This window comes from Natrix helvetica (assembly GCF_964273705.1).
Source record: "Natrix helvetica genome assembly, chromosome: 2".
Classification (NCBI taxonomy): Eukaryota; Metazoa; Chordata; class Lepidosauria; order Squamata; family Natricidae; genus Natrix; species Natrix helvetica.
The window spans coordinates 37,065,639-37,084,341 of record NC_138552.1 but is presented as its reverse complement, the minus strand read 5'-3'; the positions used below and the strand labels follow the sequence as shown (position 1 = coordinate 37,084,341).

The 18,703-nt window shown below is 46.2% G+C and overlaps 1 protein-coding gene across 1 annotated transcript in view; it reads left to right on the top strand.

Moving 5' to 3' along the window:
* Positions 1-18,703, top strand: part of FCHO2 (FCH and mu domain containing endocytic adaptor 2) — an 89,076-nt gene that overhangs the window by 43,570 nt on the left and 26,803 nt on the right. Inside the window, exons 13-15 of the mRNA XM_081945202.1 lie at positions 4,161-4,337; positions 8,683-8,707; positions 15,511-15,553. Of these exons, the coding sequence (XP_081801328.1) occupies positions 4,161-4,337; positions 8,683-8,707; positions 15,511-15,553 (245 nt within the window). The remainder of the gene's footprint in view (positions 1-4,160; positions 4,338-8,682; positions 8,708-15,510; positions 15,554-18,703) is intronic.

Genomic DNA, 18,703 nt, shown 5'->3' with positions numbered 1-18,703 from the left:
AGTGGGAGTCTCCAGGCACGGGCCCACAGCCCACCAACCTTGTCAAACGTCTCTACAACATTGCACCAGACATTACCAAGTTCTTTGAGACTCCCCCAGAATATCTTACCGTGGAGGAGGCAACCGCCATTTTTCACGTAGGAAATGACTATCTGGACACTCTTCCAATCGGAGGCCGCCTGGCATTCTTTGCCCACCGCTGGGAGGAGACCACAGCAGACAATTGGGTACTCAAAACTGTCAAATTTGGTCTCATGCTATCACCGCCCCGAGTCCCTTTTGGGAGAGGGGGCGGTATAAAAGTCGAAAATAAAGTAAAGTAAAGTAAAGTAATTCCTCTCCATCCCCCAGGAACAGTTTGTGTCATGCCCGGTCTCTCGGTGTCCTCGCAAGAGGGCACTGATAGAACAGGCCATTCGGGACCTGTTGGAGATCCGGGCCATCCAACTGGTTCTTCCCCATCAGGAAGGGCAGGGTTTTTATTCCCGCCTGTTTGTGGTACCGAAGAATTCTGGGGGATGGAGAGCAATTTTAGATCTAAAAACATTGAACCACCACATTGTCTATCAGCGGTTCAAAATGCATTCTCTGCACACCATCCTCCAGGCGGTCAGGAAAGGCGACTTCCTCACGTCGGTACTTGACCGAAGCTTACCTTCATATCCCCATCTTCATAGACCACCGAAAATATCTCCGCTTCTCCTATGGGGGGAGGCACTTCCAGTACTGAGCTCTTCCGTTCGGTCTATCCTCTGCCCCCAGGGTATTCACAAAGGTACTGGCAGCACTAGCCGCCCACATCAGGTCATCCCCAGTTCGGATTCTCTATTACCTGGACGACATCCTCGTTGTCCAGGTCTCTGGTTCAGGCAGAAAGAGATCTCGCCCTCACCATTCACACCTTGTGGAATCCCAAGTTCGGGGTGAATCTCAAAAAGAGTCACCTCGTTCCCAGCACTCGCCTTCTCCACCTCGGGGTCTTGATAGACACCATGGCGGAGAGGGTGTTCCTATCCAATGACCGCATTCTCAGTCTGAGGGAACTTGTCAGGAAGGTGCTACATCTACGCAAGGCATCCCTTCTTCTTCTCTCCCAAGTCTTGGGCAAGATGGTATCCTGCTTTGGGATTGTCCCGTGGGCCAGGTTTCACAGCAGGAGCCTTCAATGGTTCATGCTTCCACATCAAAAGGCCGACAGGAGCAGCTCTCTTCTCAGGGTCCCCCTTCCCAGACAGGTATTACACTCTCTCAAATGGTGGCAGTCCTCGACGATTTTGCAAGGGACCTTGTTCAGAGAGCCGTGCCGTCTCATAATTACGACGGACGCAAGTCTGACAGGATGGGGGGCACAAATGCAGGACCTAGTGGCTCAGGCTCAGTGGTCCCTCGAAGAGAGCCAAAACAGCATAAAGTGGCTAGAATTGCGGGCAGTTCGTCTTACCCTTAGACACTTCCACCACAGAGTTCAGGCCCATCACATATTAATCCTCACGGGCAATACCACGACCAAGGCACACATAAACAGACGGGATAACTCGTTCCTGGTCCCTGATGCAGGAATCCAACCTGTTGTGCCAGTGGGCGGAATCTCACCTGTCATCTCTGAGGGCAGAACACATCTCAGGGGTCTCCAACGTCTAAGCAGACTGGCTGAGCCGGACAACGATAGATCAGGCGGAGTGGACCATCCATCCGAGCCTCTTCCATCGACTGACACTACGGTTCGGCCTCCCAGTCCTAGACCTTTTTGCGACGGCAGACAACAACCAGGTACCCAGGTATTACTCGAGGTTCATGGATCCCATTGCAGAAGGAGTAGACGCTCTCAGATGCCAGTGGCCCAGGGGTGTCCTGTACGCATTTCCTTCCCTTCCCCTCATTCAGAGGGTAATTCAAAAAATGCTGGAGCAGGAGGCAGAACTGTTGCTGTTAGCGCCTAATTGGCCACGCCGGCCTTGGTATGCCGGCCTAGTGGCTCTGTCAATCTCCACCCCATGGCACATCCCACGGTCTCTCCTGTCTCTACACTAAGGGTCAGTTTGTCATCCCGACCCCCAGAGGCTGCAGTTAACCGCATGACGATTGAGCAGCAAGCCTTAACAGCCAATAACATCTCCCTCGACGTCATTGCTACCATTCAGGTATCATGCAGAAGCTCTACTAATCGTATTTATGATGCCACGTGGCGGATTTTTGCTCTGTGGTGTTCCTACCAGACTGTTGACCCACTTAGGGCATCCATTCCGCAGATATTGGACTTCCTGCAGAGGGGGCTTGATCAGGGACTTACCCCTAACATGCTATGCCAACAGGTGGCCGCTCTGGCCTCTGTTCTGGACGGCCTGGCATCCGAACATCTGCCTTCTTACCCCTTGATCCAGAGATTTCTCCGTGGAGCGTCCAATCTGCGTCCTCCTGCCATACATAGATATCCGACTTGGGACTTGCCTCGTGTCCTAGAGGCTTTGACTTCCGTGCCCTTTGAACCTATGAGATCCACTTCTTTGAAACTGTTGTCCTTTAAAATGCTGTTTTTGGTGGCTGTAACCTCAGCCAGACGTATTTCTGATTTGGCTGCTCTTTCAGTCAGGCATGACTTGTACGTGTTCCATCCAGATCGAGTTGTCTTAAGACTGGACCCAACATTCATACCGAAGGTCAATCGCTGTTTCCACCAAGGTCAGGAGTTGACCTTACCTGATTTCTGTCCATCTTCCCGTCACGAGAGGGAGCGCAAGTGGCACACTCTTGACATACGTCGTGCCCTCAAGATCAACATCGACCGCACCGCCTCGTTCTGCCACTCAGAAGCTCTCTTCATCTCCTTTCGCCAGGCCTCCGTGGGTACCAAGGCTTCATCGTCTAGTCTGGGACACTAGATAAGAGCCTGTATTAAACTGTCTTATGAACTTCAATCCATACAGGTCCCTGCAAACATTACAGCTCACTCTACATGCAGCGCTGCGACATCTGAGGCTGGGTCCACTCAAGCCACCTTGGAAGAAGTCTGCTGGGCGGCCCACCTGGGCGTCTCCCACAGTTTTCATACGTCATTACAAGTTGGACAAGTACGCGTCGGCTGACGTGGATTTTGGGCGCAGGGTGCTACAACAAGTGCTTGTGCTGTAACGGACCTTTTTTACAATTTCCCACCCTAGTGGACAGCCCAGTCTTTGGTACGTCCCAGTCTGGCTGCTGTCTCTACGATAACAGGAAAATGGGCATTGGTTCTTACCTGATACACTCATTTTCTGGTAGAGTAGAGACAGCAGCCAGCCCCGCCCTGGTATGGGTCACATGAGGGAATTCCTTGTGCGGAGGAGAGAGATACAGTGACTATGGACTTTCACTTTTTGCTCACAATTCTCACTTGAGTCTACAGTTTTCCTACATCTGAAACGGGGGAGCAGCCACAAGGGCCCGATGACATCATAAGTATAGACTCAGTCCGATTGGTTACTTGACGGAGCATACCCAGTCTGGCTGCTGTCTTTACCAGAAAATGAGCGTATCAGGTAAGAACCATTCTCAGTGAGTCATTGTCAACCTCCAGGGAGGAGCGCTGGTTGCAAAATAATGAGAAGTTTTCCTCACAACCTGGCCATTTTGATACATAAGTGTTGTGAACAGAGAACAACAGAATAGTTCCACCACCCTGTTCTCCCCCCCCCTTTTTTTTAGCACATTACTTTTCTTTTCAAAAGCAAGTGTGATAATGTCTGGAGGGAGAAGGGTTTTATGTAGAACTCTGACCCTTGTTCTGCAAAGACAGCTATTAGAGACTGCTCTTGAGGAAGCAGAAATTACAAGAGTATTGGGAGGGATAACCAGTGCTAGGCTCAAGGGGACAGAAGAGGTGCTGCACTGCTATCTCAGTGCAGCTTCATTGACTGTGAGAATGCCAAAAGCAACTTACAGACTGATAGTCTTTCGTAAGCTGCAGTATTTTATGAGGAGTTTTATGGAAAACCAATGGAAAGCAATAAGATACCCTTTTCCAGGGTATATGGACTACAGTTTGTTAAATAACAGTATATTAATGTATTCCTCAGCTCTAACCCCAGTGAATTATCAGTTTTATTCATTCAGCTGATTAGGATACATTTGTCACAGCTGCATTAATTGATGAAAGCAACCTTTTCCTTAACTGCAAATAACATGCCAAAGAAAACCACTTTTATTCCTCAAGTGATTCTGACTCTGAAGATGATGAACCCAGAAAGTTCCGTGTGGAAATCAAACCTGTGCATTCAGACTGTAGTTCTCATTATACAGTGCCTTCTTTGGATGAATTAAAAGAATCAATAGGAAACATCACACTTTCACCAGCTATATCTGTAAGTAAACTTTTATAGGCTATTTAGTATATAGTAATAGGGAAAATATATCATAGTTAATACTGTCATAGGAATGTTAACTCATTTAGCCTTAACTTTTTAGCATGTTTTAGAATGTTTTATTAAGATTTTTAGAGAAGGAATGGAGCAGTTAATGTTACATTCAAGGAATATATATACGAATACAAAACAGTGAGAAAAACGACATCAAGGAGTAAGTTAGATGTACTGTTTTACAAACAGTTTTACTAATATTTAAACCTATTTTCTATAGATTTGTGCAGTCCTATATCATAAACAGGTCGTTTACTTCAAACTGGCATCATTTTTATTTTGAAGTCAGATGCTTTAGTTATGTTTAGCTAGAGAGAGATTTAAACTATTTTTGACATGCAAGAGCTAGACATTTTATTGGTTAAATTCTATCCATTGCCTGATACAAAATAATGATTTTTGTTGGGCTCCTTTATTCATGCTATCTAAAATATGAGAAACAGAAGTTTTCTTCAATATAGTCAGTTACAGAATAGCCTACATTTTGTACGGATGATCCTGAATAACTCTGCAAAACTTTTCCCAATCTGAATTTGTTTCAAGAGGGTGGAAGCAAAATCATTTTATCATCCAATATTTCACTCCCATTATCCATTGGCTTTTGTTCTGTTGCAAGTATGGGAAACTCTCCTAGATTTCTATTTCTCCCAGGGAAAAGAAATGAAAAAGTTGTTTGAAGATGTTCCAGAATAGTCCATAGATTCCAATTTATTTATTTATCTTAATTGCTGAATATTTGTAAACAACCTAATCAAGCAGTCCTAGAGGTTTACAATATATACAACATATATTCAAAATTCCATAAAACCCCAATACTTTTGTTTTAAATGGTGCTGTCTACTTTATTACAACTTTCAACTTTATATAAATTGTGGGAACATCACAATAGTGTAGACTCTAGAGCAGTGGTTCTCAACCTTCCCAATGCGCGACCCTTTAATACAGTTCCTCATGTTGTGGTGACCCCCAACCATAACATTATTTTCGTTGCTACTTCATAACTCTAATTTTGCTACTGTTATGAATCGTAATGTAAATATCTGATATGCAGGATGTATTTTCATTATTACAAATTGAACATAATTAAAGCATAGTGATTAATCTGCCAATCTTGGTTTGGGAGAAGATCAGCCAGGCTGGGGTTTTCCAGGATAAAACAACCTCCCTGCCTACCTCTAGCAGCAGTTCGTGGTTTACATGAGTTTCACTTTATTAAGTTTACTTTTTTTACATTCCGTTCCAATCCAGTTTTTTTCTTTCTTTCTTTCTTTCTTTCTTTCTTTCTTTCTTTCTTTCTTTCTTTCTTTCTTTCTTTCTCTCTCTCTCTCTCTCTCTCTCTTTCTTTCTTTCTTTCCATTCCTCCCTCCCTTTTCTTCTTTCTTTCTTTTGATCCCTTTCTTTCTTTCTTTTGATTCCTTTCTTTCTTTCTTTCTTTCTTTCTTTCTTTCTTTCTTTCTTTCTTTCTTTCTTTCTTTCTTTCTTTCTTTCTTTCTTTCTTTCTTTCTTTCTCAAGAATCGTTACAACCAGATTAAGAAATTGCTCTTTAAATGGGATTTTAAACAGAGGCTTAAGCTACATCGAACTGCCAGCCCTTCCCGGGGGCCAAAAAGCCTCTGAGCTCAGTTTGGCCCACAGGACAGAACTGGCAGCGGGAGTAGCAAAGGCAGTGTCCCGGCCCAAGGCGGCTTGAATCCTAGCATGTGCCTGCCTGGTCGAGAGCCCTTCCTGTCGGCTGAAGTGGGTGGCCTGACTGCCCCGCCGGCCTCCTGCTCTCTGGGCGCCTTTGATCCCCTGTGCAGGCGGCTGGGCTGAAGCGGCACCGCTGACCCCACTCGCTTTGGACATCTGTCAGAGCCTAGGCTCATCCGCCACCCAGAAGAACCTGTCTCTCTCCCCCTTCAGCGCCACGGCCTTTCCCTGCCATGGAGACCGGGCAAGATGGCATCTGGGTTGCGCCCGGAGCAGGGAGGAGGATGCTTCGCCACCTGGCGCTCTTCATGCACTGCCGCTTCAGGATGCGGTCCTGAGCATGGCCGGTGCTGGAGGAGGTGGATGGTCTTAGGGAACCCCTATGAAAGGGTCGTTCAACCCCCAAAGGGGTCGCTATCCACAGGTTGAGAACTGCTGTTCTAGAGGTCCAAATTTACTCTAGGATGGAAAGTTGCAATTTTGAACAGCACTTCGTTAAAGAATAGTTACAAAATGCAATTAAAAAACGGGCTACTATTAGGTCAGTGGGTTTTTAAAAAAATAAATATTTCCCATTAAAATAACCGGATTATTTTAAAACTTTATTAAAACTGTGTTTTGATACTTCAGCCTTGAAATTTAGAAAAGAATATCCTTTTGTACATATAGCATGTACAAAACTGTGTGTAATTATGTTTTCCTTATTTTATTTCCTATGCTAACAGAGACATAGCCTTGTAAGTATTCAATCATTTAATTAGCAGTATCGTACTGCTTGATAAGGAATTTAGCTAGAATATTGTAATTGATTTTATATACAGTAACATTCTGTAATACACTGTTCACTCAAGGCTTCCAGTTAGATTTATGCCATGAAAATTGTAAAATTGGTTGTCCTGGTAATAATAAATTAATAATAAGACAGCAATAAAATCCTAGTATAATCTTTTAACAACATTTTCAAACCTGGAATTTAATTAACCTCATACCAAAGAACAGGATTTGATTCAGATAGTGCTTGATTTACAATCACAATTGGGACCACAATTTCGATCATAATCCATAAAGGTCATAAATCAGGCACCCATGTGACTGGCCTTGATTTTATGACTGTTTTTAAAGCGGTCATTAAGTGAATGAAGGCATAAGCCAAAATACATTCCAGAAACCAGCAAAAAACACTGGAAATCAGCAAAAAATGTTGCACATCAGGGTCAAATGTCTGTGGGACACTACAACCAGTTTTAAGTGTAAGCTGGTTGGCAAACCTGAAATCGGATCGTGGAAAGGATGTAGTATTTTACAATAGCCAGAAGTGTTTAAGTAGCTGCAAAGAAGCCAACCATTTTCTTGATAATATCAATGTTCTACCATGATGAATTACCTTCCCAGTCATAGACCTATAAAAGATGGAATGTAACATCTATGTAAAAGCACTGACCTGTGGCCATCCTGATGTTTCTTTAAGCTCAATATGATTTGAACAATGAATTCTGCCATTCTTTTTACCTTAGAGCTGAACACTTGTTCCTTACAAGTTTAAGTCTAAAAAAATAAAATGTCCCAGGTCTTTGCCAAGTCAAAACTAGGATGGCGCTTGTTTACAAGCTGCATTTCCAAGACAGCTTTTGGAGCGGTTATGACAGGCACCTAACCTTAGTCAAAATGGTTCCAGTAATCAATATTCATTTTTAATTGGCCATTCAGTAATTCATATCTCATACCAAGGGAGTGAATTTATATATCGATTTCATATAAGCTGCTGTTATGATTTGTTTTATTTTTCCATGCTTTTAGTTTCATATTTGTTAAGTGCACATTTTTACAGTAGGTTCAGAATTCAGAGCACCATGCAGAGGCTGTTTGAAACCATTTTTATATAGAATTATATAGAACAGCGATGGCGAACCTTTTTTTGCTTCTGTGCCATAAGCAGGGGGAGCGCAGGGGGGTTGTGCTTGGGTGTGCCACACCCATAATGCAATATGCGACACACACACCCAGTGCACATGCATGCATGACAGGCGCTTCCCACCATTTTTTGCATGCTTTTTTCGCCCTCCCCAGGCTCCAGAGGTTTTATAGGAGCCTGGGGAGGGTGAAAACAGCCCCCCCAGGCCCTCCGAAGGCTTCAGGAGCTTCCCTGAAGCCTCTAGAGCGCAAAAAAACGGCCCTATGGGCAAACTGGAAGTTTGGGAATGGACTTCCGGTTTGCTCGTAGCGCCAGTTTAAGCTCTCTGGAAGCTCCTGAAGCTTTCGGAGGGCCTTGGGGGGGGGGCTGTTTTCACCCTCCCCAGGCTCCTATAAAGCCTCGAGCCTGGGGAGGGCTAAAAATGGCTTTAAAAAAGGCTGAACTCAACTCATGCTGGGATGATCGTATTGCATAAAACAATTGTGAGGTAATGATGCCATCTGATGTTTCAAATTTAAGATCCTAAACATTTATCCTATATATTTTATTTATATGTGTCATTCATTTTGCTAAAGCTAGTATTTGAGATTTCCGTTTGAATATTTCCTGCCTTTAACTTTTCCCTTAATTTACAAAGAAAATAATACGTATTTACTAAAATTTGTTTTTTTCAATTACCTTACATTTAGGCACAAATGAACCGGAATGCATCTAGTAAGTTTGTCTGGTGACTATCAGTGACTTTTTTCTTACGTTTATATCAGTTTAAATGTCCTTTTTTATGAAAACAGATTTGTGTAAACCATGTTTTTGTATGTAGGCAAATGTATGTATAATGTGAGAGCGTCAGGAAACGTTTGACCTCTGTCACTGCCAACAAAGGATATATAACAAAGTATTGAAATGAACTTTTGATATTGACCAAATACTTATTTCTCCTGTGCGCTGCTTGGGGAATCCAAGCATGGGTTAACTTTGTCCATAAGCCTAGAGACTGAGTTATGTAAATTAGATGACCACGCCTCCTCTGCCTGGAAAGGTCAGTTTTTTAACTCAGTCCAGCCTGAAGAGACGTATATCTATTTTCTCTCTAGACTAATCGACAAATTACTCACGATTTCTTGGATTCTCAATGTTTCTACTGCTGTATGGAATGAGGTGATTTCGGGGAAAGGTGGAAGCGGCAGTTCGCTGTCAGCTCAATTCCTTTAGCGCTGCATTCGGTTCCAGCAATGATCGGACGATCAGCGCTGTGCTCGCGCTGCCCCAAATAGCGCTATAGCGATCGGGAGTCATTTCGCCGCTCCCCAGCTGTCTTGGGCGATTCGGTGTTGGTTCGCCGCGCCGCTTTACGGAGCAGAGGCTTCGCTCTAATAGCTTATATCCTGACCTGACGAAGCTTCCCAGCGCAAGTTTGCGAAAGCCGGCTGTTTCAGCCATCGGCAATGCAAACCGGCTATTTGAAAGTCCCGCCTGAATGGTGGGCGCCATTTTGGACGGCTTGATTTCGCGCGCTTTGTAAAGCAAAGGGGCGGTCCTGTTTCCTCCCGCCTAATTAGCGACGCTGCGTCAACGGCTCCTTCCCTCGCTTTCTCTATTGCCTTGTTCGCTCGGCTGTGAGACGGTTGTTTGCAAGAGCTCTTCGATCACTTTTAGTGCTTCTGAGCCTTTGTGCAGGGAGATTGAGCCTTTTCACTTCTCTTCAATCGAGTTATTATGGCAGAGTCTGCTACCTCCGGAGGTATTGTGGAGCCCACTAATCCTCCCCCCAACCCATAGCGAGGCCCAAGGCTCTCCGAGGCCTGGCAGGGCCACGACCAGGGCCTCTTCTAATAGGCCTCGCCATTCTTCCGCAGCCCCTGATAGGGCCACTAAACGCAAGGAGAAGGCAAAAGCGGGGGCCAAGGCCCCTCATGTGGCCAGTAGCTCACCACCTGTTTTAGCGCCTCAGCGGTCTCCCCCCAGCGCTTCTCTACACCCCCCTGGAAACCAAGGGTGGTCTCCTGACCCTCATTTGCCCCAGGTACCCACTTCTGAGGAGGGGGAATTGGGGGCGCGTTCTCCTCCGGGCCTCTCTGAGATAAGCATGGCTTCGGCCCATGATCCCCCGGTCGCAGGGCCTTCTGCCACATTTACTCCCACAGCTGCAGGCCTCAGGCCTGTGGAGAACCAGGCTCTGGGCCTTCCCCCTGATCTATACTGCATGATCTCAGCAGCGATTTCCAAAGGTGTGGATGAGGAGCTGCATCGTAGATCAAGCGTTCCCAGGGCCCCAGCCGCGCCTAGGGATTTGATTATTCCCCAGGCCGAGCCTTCCTCACCTGTACCTTCTGAATATAGTGAGGAATCAGCCTTAGTGGAAGAAGGGGAAGTATTAGATATTGAATTCTCGGATGATGAAGTCCCGGCCCAAGACCAGAACACCTCCTCTGGCTTATTCCGGCCTACATTCTTTAAATCATTACTGTTTAAGGCCAAGGCCACCACTAATATGGGCGGAGCTTCCACCCAGGCCACTACCGAAGTAGGCTTGGATGCAACTGAACGTTTGTTTGCAGAACAAGTGTCTGAGCAGGAAATCATTCCCTTTCCCAAGCTGTTTATGGATATTGTCCAAAAGCAGTGGAATCAACCAACTGCTGTGACTGCGCCCAGTAATGGGGACAAGAAATTATACAACTCTACCCCAGAACTGGAGACTCTTCTCCAGTTTCCCACTGTAGATGCCCCAATTGCGGCTTTGGCTTCTCCTGCACTGATCCCATCGGAGATCTCTGAAGGATTGAAAGCAGAGGATCGCAAAGCTGAGATAGTCATTAAGAAGACTCATCAGGCTGCGGCCTGGGCCCTACGCGCTGCCACCGCGGCGTCCTTTTTCAATCGCACATCCCTGGTCTGGCTTAGACAACTCCAGAGTAGGCTTGCCCCCGAGGAGATGCGCCTCCATCAGGATGTTACTAAACTGATGGCGGCCTTAGAGTTTTCTGCAGACGCTACCCTCAATGCAGCCAAGTTTGCTTCTCGGGCTGTAGTTTCCAACGTGGCTTCACGCCGCCTGCTGTGGCTCCGCCATTGGCAAGCAGACGTGCGTTCCAAATGGCGCTTGGCTTCCACCCCCTTTAAGGGGGGGGGGCTTGTTTGGGTCCGTTCTTGATCCCATCCTCATCGAAACTCGGGATAAACGTAAAGTACTCCCATCCACCAGTAGGCGAACTGATAGAAGGCAGCAATCATATGCTAGGCGTCAGCCATTCCGGGCGGGTGACTCGGGCTTCAATAACACCTCCTATGTCTCACAATATAACAGGAATTATGGCCAAGCACAAGACAGGAACCAGGACCGTTTGGGGGCCAGGTATAGAGGTCGCCAACAGAGTCAGTCACAACCTCAGGCAAGGCGGCCATTTCGTGGCGCTGGCAACCGGTCCTTTCGGAGGTACCGGTGACTCGTACGGGGACAGGGCCATAGGCGGGCGGTTACTGGCCTTCGCCCACCAGTGGGCGGAGACCACGTCCGACACTTGGGCCCTCCAAATTGTGAGGCAGGGACTCACCTTAGAATTTCTCTCAACACCCCCCCCCCCCCCACGACGATACATCCCGTCCCCAGGTCCCAAGAAAAGAAACGCCTCATGGAGGCAGAGATTCAACATCTCTTAGGCATAGAAGCCATAGAGCCGGTCCAGAAAGGTCAAGAAGGGCTAGGATTTTATTCAATATTATTCCTAGTGCCCAAGAGCTCGGGAGGATGGCGGGCCATCTTAGATTTGAAACGGCTCAATCTCTTCATCAAGTACCAAAGGTTCAAGATGCAATCCCTCAAGAGCATCTTGGCTTCCATCCGCCAGGGCGACTTGATGACATCAGTCGACATCAGAGAAGCATACCTCCATGTGCCAATCCACCAGGCACATCGGAGGTTCCTACACTTTCACTTCAACGGTCGCCATTTTCAGTATCGGGCCCTACCATTCGGCCTCTCATCGGCCCCGCGAACGTTCACCAAACTCCTAGCAGTCATAGCGGCCTCTCTTCGCACAGTGCCTATACGAATCAACTGCTACCTGGACGATATTCTTCTTCTATCACCATCACATGCCCAGGCGATCCAGGACCTGGAGGTCACAATGGACACTCTGCGGAACCACGGTTTCATCCTGAACCTTGCCAAGAGCCACCTGCAACCGACCACGTTGTTGCTTCATCTGGGCACGGTCATCAATTCAAGGACATGCGAGGTCTTCCTGTCCCAGGACAGGCGTCGCAGCATTCACGCGCTGGTGAGTCGCATTTCCTCTCAGAGACTCACACCACTGGCAACACTATCCCAATTGCTCGGGAAAATGATTTCATGCATCGACGTGGTTCCCTGGGCCCGGTTTCACTCTCGCCCACTCCAGTGGTTCTTGCTCCCCTTCCAGAGGGCCCACACCAGTCACTCCCAAACCAAAGTTCGGTTGCCACCCAAACCACTCAGGTCCCTCCGGTGGTGGACTTCCTCCAAACTCCTCAAGGGGAGTCCATTCAAGGAGCCGGTCCACATCCAGGTGACAACGGATGCCAGCCTATTCGGGTGGGGAGCTCACGCATTGGACAGAGTCGCTCAGGGCCGCTGGTCGAGCCAGGAACTAAGAAACAGTATCAATTGGCTAGAATTGCGAGCCATCCGGTTGGCCCTCCTCGAATTCAGGGACATGATCTCGAACCAACACATTCTGGTTCTAACGGACAATGTGGCCTCCAAGGCCCACATCAACCGCCAGGGGGGCACCCGATCCAAGGCTCTTATGTTGGAGGCGGAGAGAATTCTCCACTGGGCGGAGACCAGACTGTTATCTCTACGAGCGGAGCACATCTCCGGGGCTTCCAACACACAGGCGGATTGGCTGAGCCGGGCCACTGTGGATCAGTCAGAGTGGCAGCTTCACCCTGCCCTTTCCCAGGAACTCTCTCGCCGCTTCGGCAGCCCGGTGGTGGATCTGTTTGCGCAGCCCAACAATGCGCAGACACATCGGTTTTACACCAGATTCCAGACCCCGGGGGCGGAAGGCACCGATGCTCTCCGCAGCTCTTGGCCGGCAGGCCTTCTTTACGCTTTTCCACCTCTACCAATAATCCCGTTAGTCATACAAAAGATACTGTCGGAACAAGCGGAGGTCCTCCTCGTGGCCCCGATGTGGCCCCGACGCCCGTGGTACGCCGATCTGGTCCATCTATCAGTCGGCCGCCCCTGGAGGATTCCAGACAATCAGATCCAGCTCAACCAGGGGGCTCTCGTCCATCCGAACCCCCAGCTCCTACAATTAGCTGTGTGGCACGTGAGCGGGCTATCCTGACAGGACTGCATTTTTCCAACGAGGTAATAAACACCATTCAAGCGGCACGTCGACCATCCACGACTCGTATTTACGAGGCCACCTGGCAGGCATTTTGCAGGTGGTGCCACCGTACCTCTATAGACCCAGTCAAGGCGTCCGTACCACAGGTACTTGACTTTCTGCAAATGGGCCTTGACAAAGGCTTGGCGCCCAACACGCTTCGCCGACAAGTCGCAGCTCTCTCCACTGTGATTAGTGGCAGTCGTGCCCGTCCATTGACTCAGCACGCTCGGGTCAAGTCATTTCTGAAAGGCACTGCTAACATCAGGCCTCAGACCGTCCATCGCTACCCTACCTGGGATCTTCCGCTGGTGCTCAAGGCACTTACATCTCAGCCCTTCGAGCCCATCCGCACCATCAGCCTCCGGTTGCTGACTCTTAAGACTGCCTTCCTGGTGGCCATCACGTCTGCCAGAAGGGTGTCCGAGCTGGCGGCCCTGTCGATAAGATCTGACCTGTGCATCTTTCATTCCAACAGAGTTGTTCTTCGCCTCGATCCGGCCTTCTTGCCCAAGGTCAACACCTGGTTTCACAGGGCACAAGAACTCATCCTTCCGGACTTCTGTCCGAATCTGTCCCATCCGCAGGAGCGCCAATGGCATCATCTGGATGTCCGGAGAACCCTCCGTCGCTATGTGAAGCGCACGGCCACTTTCCAGAAGACAGAAGCGCTGTTTGTCTCGTTCCAGCCCTCCACCATGGGGCAGAAAGCGTCCTCCAACACCATTGGACGTTGGCTGAAGGCGTGCATTGCTCTAGCCTACGACTCCCAGTCCCGGCCGGTTCCCAGACGCATCACTCCCCACTCCACCAGGAGCGCGGCTACAACGGCGGCCTGGGCCACTCAAGCATCCGTCGAGGACATTTGTAGGGCGGCGACCTGGTCATCGCCATCGCCCTTTATTAGACATTACAAGGTGGACTCTTACGCTTCGGCAGAAGCATCATTTGGGCGACGTGTGCTGCAGCAGGTGCTCGCCTCCTCTGCGGGCCCTGACCAGCCTGGCTCCCGCCCTTAACTTCACTGCTCTGGCATGTCCCATGCTTGGATTCCCCAAGCAGCGCACAGGAGAACGACCGTTGACTTACCTAAACGGTCCTTCTATGTGCGCTGCGAGGGGAATCCAAACCCACCCACAGGTTCGGCTGGTCCGGGCACTCTGGGCCTCTGGCTCTCTTGACTGACTTACACTGGACGTGACTTTTGATACCTGTCGGTCTGTAGTCCTGACTATCAATCGATACACATCTTCTTATGGCTGACCTTCGTACAAAACTGACCTTTCCAGGCAGAGGAGGCGTGGTCATCTAATTTACATAACTCAGTCTCTAGGCTAATGGACAAAGTTAACCCATGCTTGGATTCCCCTCGCAGCGCACATAGAAGGACCGTTCAGGTAAGTCAACGGTCGTTTCCACCATAATTTGCAAATAAATTTGTTCCAAATCAGCCAATGTGATTGTCTGGATTTGTTTTCTCATTTTGTCTCTCATAGTTGAGGTCTACCTAGGATGCCAATTACAGGCCTTTCTCATCTTTTTAAGTGGGAGAACTTGCACAATTGGTGGCTGACTAAATACTTTTTTGCCCCACTGTATGAGCCTCCCGCCGGCCAGCTGATTTTCAGGTCTTTGCCACGCATGCGGGAAACACATGTTCATGCGTGGGGGGGGTGGAGCACTAGCACACCCTCCCGTGGTCCCAGGAGGTTTCATGGAGCCTGCTAGGCCCAAAATGGGGCGCGGGAGGGGGTTGCACATATATTACCCACATGTAATGGGTAAATTATAAATGATTGCATCTAACATTGTCATCAAACAATATCAGATCTGGAGAAGAAAAAAACGAATTCTTTAAATTTGGGGGCTGCCTTTCGACAGGACAGTTAGATGGTCTTATGGTGAGAGAGGATACAATCTTGCTAGCAGGGATTTGGTGATGTCCTGCTTGTTCCTAGAATATCCCCCATGTGAGAATTTGTATTAGATAGGAAACATTTATATTGTGCTTTTTATAAACCCCGGGCTGATTTTGTTAATATACTATTATATATTATAATATATAATATATTATATTTTAATATATTAAATATATATTATTGTTAAATATATTTTTAACAAGTGTATCTTTTTAAATAGGTGAAGAGTTAACAAAATCAAAGTTTTCTGCTTCATCCAATGAGTAAGTTTGATATTTGATATTCATGTTTATTTGAAAGGCATTGAATATTATTTTGCACATTTTTTTCCGGTTTGCAGCATTCACAGTTTGAATTAACATTACCATTTAGACATTAGGAAACATGTTTTTGATTTTTTCATTTTTTAAAATTCAATCTTGCATTCTGTTTTGTTGTTAATTTGTGCTCAGATTAGAATAAATATATGTGTACTGCTTTGGTTTAACTTTTGAAATAGCATTTGTAACCTGAATTTAGTAATTTTACATTTTTTTTAACCTTTGCTTACCATTTTCATACTATACAGGAAGCTACAATACCAGCAGAATAATAATAATTATACAATGAAAAATAACTAGCTGTGTTACGGTGATTAATCATTCCACTGTGTAAAATATAAGCTTAACATTGTTTAAAATATTATTATTTTTTGCTTTTGTAAGGTAACAAACTTTTATTATAAACAATTACAAGGATTTTTTTCCCAATACAGTTACATTATACAGAGCCCTGTGACAGCAATTCAATCATACATATGGTTCTTTACGTGTGTGTAAAAGTAATCCTTGACTCATGATCACAATTGAGCCCAAAACTTTCATTGCTAATCAGTTGCTAAATGAGTCAGGCCTCATTTTATGACTTTTTGTGCCATGGTTGTTAAGTGAATCATGTAGATGTTAAATGAATCTGGCTCCTCCATTGACTTCTCAGCAACTTCTGCAATCTAAGAAGATTGTAAATGACAATCTCATGACCCCAGTACACTGTAACCATTGTAAATACATGCCAGTTGCCAAGCACCAGAAGTTTGGTCACATGACTGTAGAGATACTCCAGTGGACATAAGTGTGAAAACTGGGTTGTAAATAACTTTTTTTAGTGCCACCGTAACTGAATGCTCATTAAATGAATTTTTATAAGTCAAGGACCACCTGCACTTGGCTTTTTATAGAAATAAATTAGAATTTTGGTGGCATTGCACCCCTGGTTTCATTGTCTAGGGAAGTGTGGTTTTATCTTTTCTACTCCGTTTCCTTAAATCCCCTTAGCATAGTACCGTGATAGCGAACCTATGGCATGCATGCCACAGGTGGCACGCAGAGTTCTCTGTGGATACGCGAGCCGTCAACCCAGCTCAGTTCCACTGAGCATGCATGTGCGCCTCCCGCCAGCCAGGTGATTTTGGGTCTCTGTCGTGCATGCGGCAGATGCACAGGGGTCACACACGGGGCAATGTGAAAGGGTGCAGTCCCCCGTGCCCCATTTTGGTCCCAGGAGGCATCAGAGGGGCCTGCTAGGCCCAAAACGGCTGTGGGGGCAGGAGCGTCTCCCCCACAGCCCGTTTTTGGTCCCAGGAGGCTGCAGGGAGGCCTGCTAGGCCCAAAACAGACCACGGGGAGGTCGCATGCAAATGCGCTTGGGAGCGTGGAGGGGTCACATGTGCAGGGGGTACGGTGCGCACAGGGTATTGTGTGTGCATTGCATTATAGATGTGGGCATGTGCACCGTTGCACATGTGTGTGCGCTTTCGGCATGTGAGGACAAAGATTAGCCATCACTGGCATAGTATATCTAATTATGTTTGCTTGTTAAACTAATGAAAAAGAGAAACAAATCCTTTTTATGTCATAATTACTTCCAAATGTCTAGAGCTTTTTTGCATTTTTCTCTATTCTATTAAGTCATGTGCTTGAAAGCATTTTATTGGCTTTTTTTTTTTTTACAGCCAGTAGCTCTGAAAGTAGGTCCTTTCTAAAATTTGTTTGAGAATACAAATTTCCACAGCAGGATTGATAGCTTATTGTATATTTGGGAGAAAGAGAACTCATTCTGGCATTGCTTTACTAAGCAATTGATTGGAAAAGAATTCTTCCCTTGAAAATAGAGCTATTTGCAACAGATCAAGGTCCCTCAAAGTTTTACATGCTGCTTGTCCTGTTTATTGGAGATAGTTGAACAATTCTGCCTCATCTCCTGCATGACAAAATCACATTTAGAATCCAGAATAATGACGTATCTTGATCTTAGCACTATGCTTCTGTTGATTCATCCTAAACTTTGTTTCCTTTTTGTATCTTTGTCACATCGATGGTTCGTGTTCCATTTATGTTCTACCACAAAGCCAGATCCTTTTTTTTACATGTACTGCTTCCCATATTTCTATACTTGTGTCTTTGATTTCTGTAAACTTTTTTCGATGAAGGACTTTGCATTTGACTCCTTGACTCTAAATCCATTCTGTTGGTTTATGCCCACTGTTCCAACAGGCTGAGATTTTCTTGAAAACTGATAGTTTAAAATGTTTGTTGTCCATCTATCTTGTGAGCCTGCAACCTTCATCTAAGCCTTTTGAAAATATGTTGAACAGTATATGACCTAGAAGTAAAACCAACACTTCCAACCAGTCTTTTCTAAATAAATATATATACTTAATCCACCCTGCCAGAGTTTTGCCTGTTATCAGTGTTTTCCTGATCAGTCCATAGTTGCACTTCCTGCTTTTGTTCCCTTCTGCCTCCCCCTCATTTTTTTAAAGACACAATTTGTCCTTCTCCATTCCTCTGGCACAATGCCTGCCTTCTGTGATCCTTCAATTATAGAAAACAACAAAAAAGGCTCATTTAACTCTGTCAGAAAGAGATGACATCTCAACCTCTTTAAACATACTTAGGTGTAACTGGTCTGATCTTGGCAACTTAAAATTGTTCATGGTAGCCTGGTAGCTTATTTTCTCTTTACTTACTTACTTACTCCTTGTGTCAGTTGTTCTGCTTAGATCCATTTGAACTCAGTTCTCTGCGAAGAAGACTGAAGCAAAGTAGTAATTGAGGAACCCTACTTTCTCCTTGTTCCTTTGCTGTCCTACCATATTCTCCAAGCATCAGGGCCACCTTTCCTGTTTCTTCTTACTTCTATGGACAGAGGTAAATGAGCCTTTTTTGTTGCTTTTATCTTCTCTGCAAGCCCAAATTCCCAAAATTCTTTTGGGCATTCTACTTATATTAGTTACATGCTGGTATACTTCTTGATGATTGCTTGATGATCATTCGTCTTTCATTTCCTATACACGTCCCATTTAACTCTTAACTCAATTAAAAATTTAAAATCTCTAAGCACCCACAATGGTTTCTTAAATTTTTCTTCTCATT